Below are 16,247 nucleotides of genomic sequence, written 5' to 3' on the forward strand. Positions count from 1 at the left end.
AGCAGCTGTTTTGGCCCTCCAGTGGCCAAACCCACAGTTGGAGGCTCTGAGAATTGGGGTGCCAGATCTGACCACGTCAGGAGGTCCCAGGACACCTGCAACAGCCGTGCAGACTTTGTGCCACACTGGTGGTTGATATGAAAGACGTTCAACGTGTTGTCCGACCATACAAGCCTTCCTCTCAGGTACTGCAGAAAGTGTTTGAGAGCTAGGTGCACCGCACGCAGCTCCAGAACACTGATGTGTGCGACACGGTCTTCCACAGACTACCCCCAGTGTCTGCCTCAATAGGCAAAACGCAGAAACTGTCTGTACTGACGTAGAATGAGGACATGAACGTAGGCATCCTTCAGGTCTATGGACGCAAACCACTCTACCTGAGCATGTGGAACGGTAACACTTTCAAGTACCTGTTGAGTCCCCTCAAATCCAAAATTGGATGTAATCCGCCGGTCTTTTTTGTGACGAGATAGTATGTTGAGTAGTAGCCTCTGGGGTGTGACAGAGGATCTACAGCCTCGATGGCATTCTTGGCCACAAGGGTGGATAACTCCTGGTCCAGCGCTTGGGCTTTTGCTGGGTCGCTGATGAAGGTCATTTTGACCTGGTCAGAGGCAGGGAGCCGGCGTTGGAACTGGAACCTGTATCCAAGGGTTAAGGTGTCAACCACCCAGGGGTCCAGAGCTTGAACAGCCCAAGAACGAAGCAGCTGATGGGAAAAGTAACCGACAGCCGGCCCAGAGGCCTCAGTCTCTGGCCCCCGTCCCCTAGAGGCCCTGGGAGAACAACGGACAGGATCTGGGGCTCGAGACTGTCTGGAGGGAAAGCGGGTAGCGTCACGAAAGTCCCTGGCCGGCCGCTGCCCAGGATGCTGAGGACCACGATAGCCAACGTAGTGAGCCATTGGTGGTGGATGGGCCCAAGGGGCAATTGGGGGGCCCCTAGGTCTGCTGGGGGGAGGCATGCTCCTGCTGAGCCTGGAAAAAGGCTGCCTGGTCTCCCGAGCTTGAATAGTACGCTCCGGCACCTCCAGCGCAGCCCAAGCGAACAGCTACCCTGGTTTTATCAAGACGCTACGGACGGAGGGTCCTCCTACATGCCTCTGTCAGAGGTGACTGTGCGAGCCATACCTGAGGATACCCAGGAAGGCCATCATCCGCCTGAGTTCCCTGGACATGAGGGCAAAAGCTTGTAACTATGTGTCGTTAAGGCTGATTGTGGAAGCCTCAACACTGCCTTCCTGCAGGGAAGCAGACAGGGCGAACATTAGCTGAGCCAGGGAATTGCCAATACTGCCAGCACCAGCTCCCGCATTGTAAGCCCTTGTGAGAAGGTCGTCCGTGACCCGACATTGGGGTCGAGGGAACCTGACAGTCGCAGTGTCTCATCAGGAGACACGATGAGGGATGCAATGGTAGGCCCAACTCTTGCCGCATCGTGCATGGCTGCCGTAGCAGTAGCTCCAACATGCATGCAGCTCTCCGCAAGTATTTCTCCGAGGGGGGCACAGCAAAGGCACTAGGGGCCCGCCTGCACCTGAAGAAGGAGCTCTCAGGGGCAGATTTGGCCTGCTGTGGTATGTCTAGCTGCAGGCGATCCTGGGCCATGCGCTGAGGCTCGATCCCCATCATCATCATTATAGATGCCGCCTGGTAGCTTTGGCGAAAACCCAGCAACTAATTTAATGTAAAGTAAAGAAAACAACTTATACCGTGAGTGGGAAGCTAAACAATACCTTCAACGTCAATATTTACAAACCTCAGTAAAAAGCTAGCTTCAGCAAAACACAGCTACTAACTTATTAATGGAAAGTAATGAAAAAATACAACCCAATACCGGGAGTGGAAAGTGATAAACGCCACTATACCGCCGAGGGTTGCACAACGTAAATCACAGACCTTTCACCCGGAGAGTAAAACACCATCCTACCGGTGAGCTGTTGCAGCCCTTGGAGGACGAACAAATTGTCTCTGCTCTGCCCAACAATGTCACAAGGCCTCCAGTGACGGCAACATAGAAAAGGTTGAAGTTCAAGGCTTCCGCCAATGTTAAGTAAATGCAACTGCACGCGAGAAGAAAAAAGGAACAGATCCCCTGATTACACCAGAAGATATAGTCTCTCCAGGGTCATCCAGGGGTCACAAGTGACATTGTTGGTATACATACTCGAACTGCGCATGCACAAAGGGAATATTCAGTGCTTTAAGCACCACCTCTGGCGGTCAGCAGGGATGAAATAGAACACCTTTAGTTGTAGCGGTACACTAAGAGGTACCGTGTTCAGAAACGGATCATTGCAGATGGTTAATGAGATGCATTTGATTATGATGCTTCTACTGGTCCCAAATTATTGCCGTAATTCTCACTTTTTGTTCCTATTCCTGTCTTGCATCCTGAGGCAATTGCTGTGGTTTAAGCCTTAGCTGGCAGAGACAAACAGTTTTTAGTTGAACTGTCAAGATATATCTCTATCATTCTGATACTTGAGGTCAGTCAAGCTGCCATTCTGCAGGAGCTCTGTAGCTGGACCTTACCTCTGCATGTTGGTGGTTGCTGGCTCCACTGGCGGTTCGCCTGGCACTGAGCTGTGGAGGGTCCTTCCAGCGTGTAGCCTTTGTTGCAGGAGAAACGCACCCCATCATTGTAGTTGAAGCCATCACCTGTGGTGCGGCCGTATATAGGGCTACCTGGATGGCCACATGTGACAGCTGAGACGTGTCAGAGAGGAGGAGGAAGAGAAGAGGATGAAGGATGAAAGACAGCAAAGAAAGGATCAAAGGGAAAGTAAAGGGGAGGAGGGGGAGAAAGATAGTGTGTGGAAAAGAGAGAATAAGGGAGAGACAAAATGCAATAACCATGATCGATACAGGTGACGTACAGTGACACCTATCATAGAATTATCATTATCATATAATTAACCTCAACGGACATTGGGGTAATTAGGAATCAAGACATGATCTCGATTGGGAAAGGGAAAACAGCATATTTTACATTGTATCAATAGGTGACTAGGAAATTGAGAATCACATTATGAGGACATGTATCAATTATTGACTTTAGCACTTTAAAAAATAAAGGACCAGGAAGCTTTGGAAATGAAGTTTTTTAACAGTGACTGCAATTTTTAAGAGTGCTAAAAACATTTGTATTTATTGATTTATTTTAACAATGCAATCACATCATCACATTTATTGATTAACCCTTTCTTGGTTGTGAATACAAATTTACATATTGAAGTCTTCCATAAGACATTATGTAATTAAAATCCGGGAATAAAAAGCACAACAGTTTCCATCAGCTCTTTTCCATCTGAACAGTGGTGTCTATGGTGAGAAACTCTGATATAACACACACATGATCCCTCTTTTCAGTCAATCAGGCAGTCAGAATTGGTGTTAAAGTACTTACAGATACAAACTGGTAGCTGTCCAGACCAGTTGTTGTCCTGCTGGCAGATCCGCACTGAGGAGCCAAGGAGCCTGAATCCGGGGTTGCACTGGTAAACCACTGTGTCTCTATAACCAAAGTTTTCCCCGATCACCTGCCCATTTACGATCTGCTCTGGAACACCACAGTGACCGGCTGTAGGAAAAACATTCAGTATTGTAAACATGTTTTCCTTTTTCTTAATGTTTATCTCGCTTTCTCAACAAGATTGTGAATTTATTTGTAACAGAGACCCTAACAAAAACAGCACACACCCTGTAATGCCTGTAGTGTATGGCGCTAATACCACTGATAATATTCAGTTGTAGCTAATGTGGGGTTCCAATTTTTTGCACTAGATGAAATGCAGTTTGCATTACAAATCAGAATGAATTATCTCAACCAATCACCAGTGGTGCAATACTTAAGTTCAGCTTTCAAGTGTTTCAGAATAATAGCTTGCAGTGGTGTACACTGAACTAATGGACGATAGATGAACACAATTTTGATTGTGTTATCACATTGAATAACTTTGCATTTTGACAACTGTATTATAAAATGATATGAGGAAATTAGTGATTTAAAAGGTCTTGGAGTTATAATGCTTGCAAACAAAATTAGTTAGTGTATTCATGAAACATATTGGATTTGGAAAGCATTTTTCAGCTAATTTTCTCTTAATTATTATTTCTAAATTCATATTGACTTCAGCTTTTCTCATCTAAAGTAGACAGAGACAGGCATGCTAAACCCCTCAAAACTTGTGCAATACGCTCATGCACATAATCATGTTACTTTTAGCTACAATACAGTACAATTTCAGAGAGGAGGAATCTTGCAGAGATTTCCACTGCCACTTAAAACCTGGGAAATTGCCACTGACTATGAATCTTATTTCCCTAATTTACTCGTGTACCCAGAAACTCAGCTGAGCTCCACTCTAGTTGAGAGCAGACAGATTCTATGAAGATAGTGCTGAAGTAGGCAACTATACCCTGGCTATGTTAACCCTGACAGTCATATTACTAAACAAGAGAGTGGCGCCCTTCTTTTAATGAAGTCAACCAACTTCAGCAAAGCTTGGAGTGCTGGTTCCACAGGGTTGATAAACGCACTGCTGCATCTGCCAGGGAAACTGTCTCAGTCTGCTGCTGCGTGGATTTGAATGCGGCTCAAGTAATTACGTATGTCTCGTTTTCTTCCACAGTATACGTTTATATATCTTAACAACAGCTCAAATTGTGCTGGTATAGCTTGGTGAGTGTTTCATAGTTTGAAGCCAGCTGTGGCTCTGTAGCTCTCACATTTAACATTTTAGAACGCCACATCACACTGACTCGGAGGCTTTACTGTACAGCATAATGCTCCAATCAAGCAGCAGTTGCCAAAAGTGATTGCACATTTGCACACCAATTGTTACCTTATGATCTCTACACTGTATGAAACAGGAAAATATAAAGTGACAGCGTTGAGTACCAGCGTGATGTCAGAACCAGACGACAAAAAACATAATTGTTGTCATAATTGTCCATACACACTTGGCAACAGAACCAATTATAGCCACCCTCTGATTCCCCATCTGGTTCTATTCTGGGCATGTTGGCCCATCTCAAAAAAGCTTATGTCTGAACAGATCGCCAGCAATGTCTGACCTAGGTCAAGGCTGTCCTTTATAAAGTTAAAGAAAACATTTAGACCCTGCTTACCCAGGCAGTGAGTCTCCATTCCACTCCATAGGCCGGACAGGAGACACTCTCTTACTGTAGATCCAGTTAAAACATAGCCAAGGTTACAGCTAAAAATTGCTGATGCTCCGAAGGTAGTTTGGGTCCCAATTTTCTTCCCATTTGGAGGAGTGGTCAGATCCCCACAAGAGATGACTGCAAAAAGATGAACAAGATAGTAAAAAGAAGAGAAAGGAGACGGAGGAGGCCCAGAATGAAAGAACAAGACACCAGGAGAGTAAGTGAGAGAGAACAAGAGAGAAAGAGGAGATGGAAGTTGGCTTACATCTTCAGAGTCAATGGGAGAGCACAGTTATTTGCACCCATCTTACCGACCTTAATGTGATAAAAGAGTGACCTGTACTATTTCATGGGGAGGATAATGATGGTGTTTGCCTTTGTACCAACATCTTTCATCATGCTGGCTGGCATTCCCCTTTGCCATCACACAGGCTATCCAGCTCTTATGCTCCTCAAAAAGTAGTTCCCATGGCAGCACAAAAAGCTTTTATTTCCCATTGCTGCAATAAACAATATCTAACCAAGGCTGAGACAGTAATAGCTAAAGAATACAAATGTGCATCATCGAGCTAGCCTGACAAGCCAGACCAACATCAAGATGTTGGGTCTGGGAACTCACCATTGACAGGGCTCAATCCGAGGGGCGGGATAAACAGTTATCTTTCAATAGGATAGGATAGCACTACAACCAACCAGAGAAACGCTAGTTGTTAGATTAAACGATAGATTAAACTCCGAACACATCTTCCTTTTTTAAGAATGACTTCAGTGCCGTTCTTTGTTCTTTTCTCAAAGAAAAGCTTAACTCCAAGTTTTCCGGAGTCGCGGCCAAAGCCGATTCGAAAGACTGCTTTACACCGACTCTATACACGATGTGATTGGCCCGGCCAGAGTTTGGTTTTTCCAGCTCGCAAGCCAACGGAGAGTTGCTAGACCACCTGGCTGCAAATTACATTTGCTGCCGCTAGGGTGCGTCTAGATTTCTAGGCTATCATCGAGCTGCTGATTAAGTGAACTTTGAAAAAGGTATTCACTCTTTAGGTCATGTAATGTTACAATCTATGAATCTAGTGTTCCTAAGGCGAGGCAGGACATGGATTTTTCATTGCATGTGACATGTGTATCCACTGATGTTTTATTTTTTATGATAATGCAATGACAAAATGGAGCCAAAGATTTAATTTTTTGGAACATTAACCTTTTGGTCAAGTTCAATTTCCAAATTAATTTATGTGATCTATAAGTGCTGTGTTTTGTGTGTTGCTGCGGCAGAAGTCACTCACTTCTACAACGAGGCCTCTCGTTTCTCCAGCTCCACACACCGTTGGCCAGGCACTGGATGTGGGTGGGGCCAACGCGGTAGAATCCAGGGTTGCAGGTAAAGACTATTTTAGTTCCATACTCATAGTGCGAACCGTTGACGATCCTCCATTTCCCATGGTCCAGAGAGAAGGAGCTGAGGCTAGGACACATAATGACTGTGCCAAAAAAAGAAAAGGGGGTTCAGTGTTCAATGGCGGGCACTGCTAGTTTTGGATTATACAAATGGACTGACTTCTGTTTCAATTCACTTATCCCTTGTACATATGTAATAACCCAGCAGTGTAGAAGAAATGCAAATGGCTGCAAAGGAAAATCCTAATCAGTAGAATGTAAAATGTAAATAGCAACTTCTCCTCATTTACTGTATACAAATGTTCTTCCACAACAAAGATGTTTATGAATCGGCACTCTCTAAAAACCAAATGAGTTTCAAAACAAACTCAGTTTCCCTTTTAGCTGTTAGAGACATATACAGCAGGGAATAAACATTGGTCTCAATAGTAAACAAGGTTGTCAATCACTCGTTGTCATGTAAAACACTCACCCCAGCTACAGATTTCCTCTCAACGATTATTCTCCCTTTCATCCATCCGTCTTATCATGAGTACCCAATAAGTTAGTGTTTCTGTGATGAAACCACAAAGTGTGGTTCTGTTGGGACTGCAGTCCATTTTCCATGACACATTACAGTGCAGTGTTTTGTTAAAACTGTTTAACAGTCCACAACTTCTTCAGAGGATTTTTCAAACTTACTTTTTCTGTCTCCAACAGAGCTGTTAAAATGCTAAAATCTGTGTCTTCTCAGTAACTCTTTCCTATCCTCATCTTTAAACATCTCCTTCCCACTGCTCAATCGTGCAATGGGTTCTTGCAGTTGCCCCGTCCCTCTAAATCACTCTCCCTCGTCGCCTACATCCCCGTGCCTCTTACCTGAACATCCTCTACTCACCGATGCATCTGGGTATCTTGTTGTGGTTGCTCCAGGTGCCGTCTGGCTGGCAGACTGTGGTCGTCAGCTCTTTAGAGGAGAGTCGGTAGCCGCTGTTGCAGAAGTAGGTCACCCGTGTGCCGACAGAGTAATCAGCAGCGAGCACACCTCCGTTCACTGGCGCACTGGGCACACCGCATGACACAGCTGTAGGCGGCAAAAGGACAGTTGTTGACACACGTTTACGTGCAATACAAGACACATGCTAGAGAGATTTGCAGAAGGACGTGTGGTAAACAGAGGCATGGCAGGTAGGCACATATTCACTTAAGTGTTAAATACACATGTATGTACTTCCACCAGTGTTGGGTGTGCAACCCCTTTCTGTTACACAAGCAATGCCAAGTGTTAGTTTTTCAATTTACGCAAGCAGCTATGTGTTACTTTGTCATTTTCCATTAAATGGTTGCAAATATACTAAGTAAAAACCCATAAGGAAATAACTGCTCAACACTGACATTGAACACCCCTATAGAATTGTGACAACAGACCTCACTTATGGCAGACACAGCAGGGAAAGCACAGCAGGGTTTTTCCTGCATGGAGGAATTGTTGGTGCCCCCCGAAAGAGTTTTTAGCCAGCCCCAAAGGAAAATCACCAGTGCCAAAATAAAAAAAAATTCTGAATAAAAACAGCAATTCAAATCCTCCTCAAATGTGTTTAAAAGAAATTTACCAAACAACTTGTTGACCGGGCAGAACATAAACTTGGATAAGAGCGCTAATCTTAGTTTTGTCTCCAGAGTACCGGACTCTCCCGGTGACTTATCTAAATATTAATATTATTATTTTTTTTTTAACCAGTTTGTTAATTGGGGTTTTATTTACTCAAGCATAATATACATTTTTGTTTATCAAATTGTCAGAAATCACAGGTAAATGCATAGATTTCTGTCAAATAAGGTAACACAAAATTGCCTTTACTGTACGCGGACCGATCATGCTTACTGCCGTGTGTAGTCCCCAGTAATGAAACGTTAGTCTCGCTTTGCCAGACCCTCCTCCACATGCTGTGGAGGAGGGTCTGGCTAGTACTCACAGCATTCGGGGATGGGAGAAAAACTGGCTCTGGTTTATTGGCATTTCTTTAAACCAATCACAATCGTCATGGGCGGCGCTAAGTTCCGCAAGGAACCGCTGCAAAATAGCCTCAGGAGGAACTTGTTTTGGTGGAAAGTGTACATTTAAAAGTTGTTTTAGTGTTGCGAGGGAAAACTCAGATTCGGCAGATAGTCTAGCTAGCTGTCTGGATTTACCCTGCAGAGATCTGAGGAGCAGTTAACCATAGTCCTCAGAAATCGACTGAAGTTTAAAATTCCAACACAAAGAAAGCGGAAGGTAACGGACATCGGCGAAAAGACATGCAACCGGCGGAATTTCCTACGGTACAAACCCCAATTCCAATGAAGTTGGGACGTTGTGTAAAACATAAATAAAAACACAATACAATGATTTGCAAATCCATTTAAACCTACGTATATTAAATTCAATACACTTTTACCATGGGCGTCAGTTTGGTTTGAAATGTGCTGGGGACAGAGACGCATTCGGAAGTACATTTCCAGAAGTACTGGGTACAATGACGCATTCATTTTTTTTTCTCTTTCACACAGGTCATGTTTTGAAAGACGCTGTCCTGTAGCTTACTAATGAATAAAAACGTGGTTTAATGTATGTAAACAATGATCAATTGATTACCAAATTTCTCTCTCATATTGCTCCTCATAACCACTGAAAACTGTCAAAAAAATCTAACCCAAAGTCCAATTATTATGGACGTTATCTGACATTAAGCGTTTCTGCTTCATTAGAGTCTATGTAAGGAAAAAGCTTAACATGGTTTAAGGTACGTAAACAACGATCAGACATCACCAAATTTCTCTCTCACATTGCTCCTCATAACCACTGAAAACTGTCAAAAAAACCAAAGTCCTATTATTATGGACGTTATCTGACATTAGGTGTTTCTGCTTCACATTTTCAGCAGGGCAGCGGAGCGGCTGTGGGTTGAATCCCCACGGTTCTCATGGGGTTTATAAGTCATAACGTGAAAAAGCTTAACGTGGTTTAATGTACCTTAACAACGATCAATCATCACCACATTTCTGGTTAGATTTTTTGACAGTTTTCAGTGGTTATGAGGAGCAATATGAGAGAGAAATTTGGTAATCATTGATCATTGTTTAGGTACAAGCTTTTTCCTTGCCATAGGCGCCAATGAAGAAAACAATGCTAATGTGAGATAACTTCTATAATCGTTAGATTTCGGTTTAGTTCTTTTGACAGGCTTAAGTGTTCATTACAAGATATGGCCATGAGAAATTTGGTGATGATTGCTTGTTGTTTAGTTACATTAAACCACGTTAAGCTTTTTTTCACGTTAAGCAGAATGTCCCGACAGGCAGCGTTGTGAACAGTTAACTAAATTGAGCTCGAGGTTTTCAAAAAAAGTGGTGGGTACAAAATGACTCATGACGAAATCTGGTAGGTATGCGTACCCACCGTCCCCACCCAAATCGACGCCTATGACTTTTACTATGAAGCCACGCTGTTGTAACACGTGCAGAGTGTAGCTTAGAATTGTCTTGCTGAAATTAGCAGAGACGTCCCAGAAAAATACGTTGCTTGGATGGCAGCATATGTTGCTCCAAAACCTGAATGTACCGTTCAGCATTAATGGTGGCTTCACAGATGTGCAATTTAACCATGCCATGGGCACTAACACACCCTCATACCATCACAGATGCTGGCTTTTGAACTTTGCGCTGATAACAATCTGGATGGTCCTTTTCCTCTTTGGCCCGGAGGGCATGACGTCCATGATTTCCAAAAACAATTTCGCTTTGCATGGGAGAGTTTTAACTTGCACTTGTAGATGAAGCTACAAACTGTGTAACTGACAATGGTTTTCCGAAGTGTTCCTGAGCTCACGTGGTATCCTTTACACAATGATGTCAGTTTTTAATGCAGTGTCGCCTCAGGGATCGAAGGTCACGGGCATTCAATGTTGGTGTTCAGCCTTGCCGCTTATGTGCAGAAATTTCTCCAGATTCTCTGAATCTTCTGATATTATGGACTGTAGATGATAAAATCCCTAAATTGGGGATGCTCCTTTTATACACCCTCATACCATCACAGATGCTGGCGTTTGAACTTTGTGCTGATAACAATCTGGATGGTCCTTTTCCTCTTTGGCCCGGAGGGCATGACGTCCATGATTTCCAAAAACAATTTGAAATGTGGACTCGTCAGACCACAGCACACTTTGTGTCAATCCATCTCAGATGAGCTCAGGCCCAGAGAAGCTGGCGGCGTTTCTGGGTGTTGATATGTGGCTTTAGCTTTGCATGGGAGAGTTTGAGATGTAGCGACGAACTGTGTAACTGACAATGGTTTTCCAAAGTGTTGCTGAGCCCACGTGGTAATAGCCTTTACATAATGCAGTGCCGTCTGAGATTTCGAAAGTCACAGGCATTCAATGGTTTCAATTGGTTTTCAGCCTTGCTGCTTACGTGCATAGATCTCTCCAGATTCTCTGAATCTTTTTATGATATTATAGACTGTAGATGATGAAATCCCTTAATCCCTTGCAATTGTACATTGAGTAACGTTCTTAAACTGTTGGGACTATTTACTCACACAGTTGTTCACAAAGTGGTGAACCTCGCCCCATCCTTGCTTGTGAATGACTGAACCTTTTGGGGATGCTCCTTTTATACCCAAATAATTTGCAGTTAACCTGTTCACCTGTGTAATGTTCCAAACAGGCGTTTCTTGAGCATTCCTTAACTTTCCCAGTCTTTTGTTGCCCCTGTCCCAGCTTTTTTAGAACGTTATGCAGGCATCAAATTCAAAATTAGTGAATATTCTCAAAAAAAACTACAAAGTTTATCAGTTTGAACATTAAATATTTTGTCTTTGTAGTGTATTCAATTGAATATAGGATGGAAAAGACTTGCAAATCATTGTATTCAGGTTTTACACAATATTGGAATTTGTTTGTTTTGTTTCAACAATAACTCCTTCTATGAAGCCCTCAAACATAGAAAAAGCAGCACTGTATCATTGCCCATATACAGAGCGAATCTGGGTTACTGTGGCCTCAGAGCTTTAACCAGACAGAAAGCTCAAGCTAGTAGGTTTCAAGGTGTTTATCATCAGAGCCAAGTCAAAGGGAGTGAGTCAAGCGGGGAAACCAACATCTGCAGGGCCAGACTAAATGGGAACGGTTATGCAAACACACACATATGATAAAAATGGAGCAGCAATGGTAGCTGCACACTGTGAAACATCAAAGGTAGGAATCTGCCAACATGGCTTGGAGCCATTACGTTGCCCCTCACCACCCCATGAGAGAATCAATCAACATTCATTTGTGATTACCTCTAAGTCACAATCTAACATATGCTAATCACAAGCACTAAATGCTTTTCTACACTGCAGATGGAAAGTTTCAACTTTAGAATGGTCTTTAGCTTAGAAGGTCAGTGGGCCTGTAACATTATTTAAGGTCACTGCTCTTTCTCTGAGATGCAAGAGCAAAACTGATGGATGAATATACTGTACATTCTCAACATATTCAATATGGATTGGAAAGAATGATAGATTGAACATACTGTAATGTAATCTCCCCTATCTAGCAGATAGCAGATGGACAGCATCTGTATGAATATATTAGTTCATTTTCAACCACGGGTTGCCGGTTGGGGTTATGTGTTTTGGAAAAGCTATGTGCAATTACCAAACTGACGGAATTAATCACAGGTGTGAAGTGTTTTAAATGATTTTAAAGTACATCACATACATATTTGTATTTCACTGTATCGTGATGAAATGCAATTGAGCACACCATCTGTTGCCATTTGCTGCTATGCGAGTGTGTGTGTGTATGAGTATGTGCTAGTGCATGTAATCATGCGCACGTAAAATGCACACATTTCACGTGTGCATCAAACAACCCAATTAGTTGAGTGAGCCCCAACAGCAGCAGACACTGCATGCTAATGGTGAGTTAGCCAAAGTAATTTGAAGAAGTGGAAATTGACAGAAGAAGGGAGGATTGATTACTGTTTCCTTTCCACATGACAGGGTACTGGCTCTCAATCAGGCTGGATTCAGTTCAGCTGCTAACAACACAGGAATAGGGCTTGGGCTGAGACACTCTGGTGCCTTAAGCACCTGCCTGTCTGCCTGCTGAGCATAGGGTTGCAGATGCAGTGACCAGAAGAACAGGGAAAGAGGCAGGCTGAAGATAGGAATAAAGGGCTGCCAGGGTCGATGTGCTCACCTTGACATGCAGGAACTGGCACGTCCCAGGCAAAGTAGCCATAGGTGGTCTTCTTGCACACAGCTGTGCCCTTTCCGATCAGCTTGTACCCCCTGTCGCAGGCCCAGCGCACCATGCTGTTAAGCTGACCCCCGGTCTGGCTTACTACAAAGCCGTGTTGTGGGGAGTCTGGGGTACTGCAGTACATCGCTACAATAGATGGAGGAATAAAGGAACAGGGGAGAGGAGTGAGATGAATGGCAAGGCAAGGGAGAGAAACAGGAAAGAAGGTGAGAATGAAGTCAAAGAAAGGCAATAAAGAGACGCAGATGTTAACAGGGAAAAAGAGAAATGGATGAAAGGCATTAACAAAGCACCGTTAGAGAAAAACTCAGGTGAACATTTTAGTCACAGTAAGGCTCCATTTTAAGTGCAGAAAGATAATGAGGGAAAATGCCTGAGGAGTGTCACATCTATTTAGCACTCGGGCTGTGTGCCACACAGCAAAGGAAGTCCTCAAAATCACATTATTACTATTCCTCTCCTGCCTATGGGCACGCACATATTCAAATTGAAGTAACACATGCAATACTGGTGCATCCTCCAGTTATTTGTTCCATAGCCTTCCTTTCCCTCAGCTTACAGCCCATAGAACACAAAAAGGGTAAATTTGGTTTCCAGAATATGAGCACCAAATAGCCGATGGGACAGAAACTCCAAGGGAGGGCTGTGTGCTTCACAAACACTGTCAAACATTCCTTCAAATCAGCCTGACTGGGAGATAACAGAGATTTAAGACGAAAAGACACACACTGAGGTTTACGTCAGTTGCCTGTTCAAGTCAATCAAGTCAAGGAGTTTTCTTTACAAAATTCATCACCCTTGCTTTCACAGTAACACTCTTGTGTATTAAATATAATGGAGACACTAACATGAAAAAGAAATTTCTTTTGTGCTTTTTTCATTATTATTGATGCATTTCAAATGGAAGAAGATTCCCCATGCTGCTCTTGTTTAGCACCACTTGCTTTATTAAAGAGACAATTCAGAATTTAAAACCTTTTTTTAAATTAAGGAGTGCAAAACAGCATGGAAGCCTTACAGCGACTTTCCTCCTGCGTCATGGTTTTTGCGTGTGAAAACATCTTCAATTGTGAGCCATAATCATTTCTGTAAAAATGTAAAGTAATTTTGTAAATTAAAGGATATTAAAAACTCAATAAATAATACCCTGAAGCAATCAGAGCACACTGTGATAAAAACCATGGGGTCACATTGTGTCCACAGTAATATATAATAGCTGCAGCAGAGAGAGTTCAATGAATATATGCCCCTATGTAGTGTTATCACTCGTTCAATTGAAGTGTCTCTTCACGGTGCCTACAATATAAATGCCAGTTGTAAACCCATGACTTTTATCACTTTTCTGTAGTTTAGAGACAAATTATATTCAAATAGCACTTATAAAAAGAGAATATGATTATAAGTTGGATACATACTTTGATACTCACCCACGTATCTGATGTGGAAGCCGCGTCGGTTGGTGCCGTGATCAGAGGACCAGCGCAGTAGCAGCTGGTGGCCTGTGGTGGTCATGCTGAAGGGTGTTTCAATGTCTCCACTGAGTGATGCCATGCTCTGGCTGTAGATGTTGGGACCTGAACACAGATAAACGGACAAACCCAGAAAAAGATCCATATAAAAAACAAGTATTAATGTAGACAGACGTGAACATGCATCTTCTATTTTTTTTAATAAATAGCATTATTACAGATATGGTGATATGGTATTTGGTGAGAACACAAGACCAAATATTCCATAACATATTTAAATGATTAATCATGGCATCAACTATACAGTAGAAGATGAAGTACGAATGTTTTACTGGGATACACTAAACTTCATAACACAAAACAAACACATCAATTATTTCACTTAAGTAACGTTAGTAGTAGTAAGTAGTAGTAAGTAACACAAAGCCAAACCAAACTTCCAGCAGAACCCACCATCAAATATTTCCAAGATGTCAAACTCCTTCTCTGTCTGGAAGAGTTCAAAGTGCAGAGTCATGTTGTAACCCTTCTCTACGTTGATCAGCCAGGAGCACATCTGGAGATTGGGATAGTTATCAGGGTAGCCTGGACTCAAGATCACCCCCGTTGAGTCAAAACGCACCTCGTGGGCTGGACATTGGACTAGAAGAAAAGAAACAGTATAAGGGCAAGGCAGTGTCAGAGGAAGACAAAGAAACAGAGGAAGAACAACAGAGACAGAGAGAAGAGAGGAAGGGACAAAGGTTGGACAAGGAAAGAGGTGAAAGAGGGAGATAGAAACCCATTTGAGGCAGACAACAGAACTGATGTATAGGAGAGGGGATGAAAGGCACAATTAGATAAGGCCAGATGAGGTGAGGGAAGGAAAGACAGGAATTGTGATAGGAGAAATTACATTGAAAAAAATAACTAGTCCTGAAACAATTACATTTCAGCCACACTGATACTGAGCCTAAAGGCTGAGCTGGTGAGTCTGCTGTTGTCACCAGGCTGCCCCAATATTAATCTATCAAATAATAATACTCAGCAGGTGAGACAGCTAACTTTGTATGGAAAAATTGTGTGTGTGTGTGTGTGTGTGTGGGTGTGGGTGTGTGTGTGTGTGTGTGTGTGTGTGTGTGTGTGTGTGTGTTAATTTCCTGTAGACTGGCATGTCTAAAATAATGACAGTTCTGTTTCTTTCCTTTCCCTGCTGGTAACAGTTTGTCTTCTGGGCTACTAGTGAAGAAACATGGCACATATGAAAGATTAATGTGAAGAACTGTTCTAGATAAAAAGGTCACCGGAAACATTCGGACACATAAAGAAAAAAAAAGGAGAGGGAAAGAATTGTAAGCATAAATATTCCTGCTGGCGAGTCGCCGTAGACGTTTTAACTAAAACAGCCTTTGACTCAAAGTTAACGGGCAGATATGATCTCCAAAAAGTCAAAGTCAGTGATTTTCTAAATAAGATTACACAATACACCAAAGGCCTTCTGTGGGAACCAAGGTCAAGAAAATGTCTCATTACGTTATGTCAACAACAAAGAAAATACTTAAATTGAAGAAAAATTTATTAAATACAAACAAAGGATTTAATATTTATAGAAAACACTGTACGATATTCATTCAGGAGGCGACAAATCTCAACTCAATTTGTTCAGAAAATATATTAACATAGCAATTTAATATGAAATAGCAATATTTTTCACTACCATTCCATGACAGTTGGTAAGAATTTCTTCATAGATTTACACTTTTGAGTCTGTGGAAATGAACAAAATGCATATTTATTCGTTTTACTGGCCACAAGGGTAAAACAGACCATGGAAAAAGTATACACTTGGAGTCATGCCACCTAATAGCATTTGAGTGGTCAATCAGTGGTCAGTCAATTTCTAGCCAGTTTCAGTTTTAATTATATACTGTAGTTTCTTAAACGGTTAGTTATTCAAAAACTTTGCT

General features: G+C 42.6%; 1 protein-coding gene across 1 annotated transcript in view; it reads right to left on the bottom strand.

Moving 5' to 3' along the window:
* Positions 1–16,247, bottom strand: part of LOC144519920 (CUB and sushi domain-containing protein 3-like) — a 262,641-nt gene that overhangs the window by 57,037 nt on the left and 189,357 nt on the right. Inside the window, exons 47-54 of the mRNA XM_078253451.1 lie at positions 14,755–14,943; positions 14,248–14,406; positions 12,770–12,958; positions 7,444–7,629; positions 6,455–6,649; positions 5,133–5,306; positions 3,409–3,582; positions 2,535–2,708 (exon numbers count right to left, since the gene is read on the bottom strand). Of these exons, the coding sequence (XP_078109577.1) occupies positions 2,535–2,708; positions 3,409–3,582; positions 5,133–5,306; positions 6,455–6,649; positions 7,444–7,629; positions 12,770–12,958; positions 14,248–14,406; positions 14,755–14,943 (1,440 nt within the window). The remainder of the gene's footprint in view (positions 1–2,534; positions 2,709–3,408; positions 3,583–5,132; positions 5,307–6,454; positions 6,650–7,443; positions 7,630–12,769; positions 12,959–14,247; positions 14,407–14,754; positions 14,944–16,247) is intronic.

This window comes from Sander vitreus, chromosome 6 (genome assembly GCF_031162955.1).
Source record: "Sander vitreus isolate 19-12246 chromosome 6, sanVit1, whole genome shotgun sequence".
Lineage (NCBI taxonomy): Eukaryota > Metazoa > Chordata > Actinopteri > Perciformes > Percidae > Sander > Sander vitreus.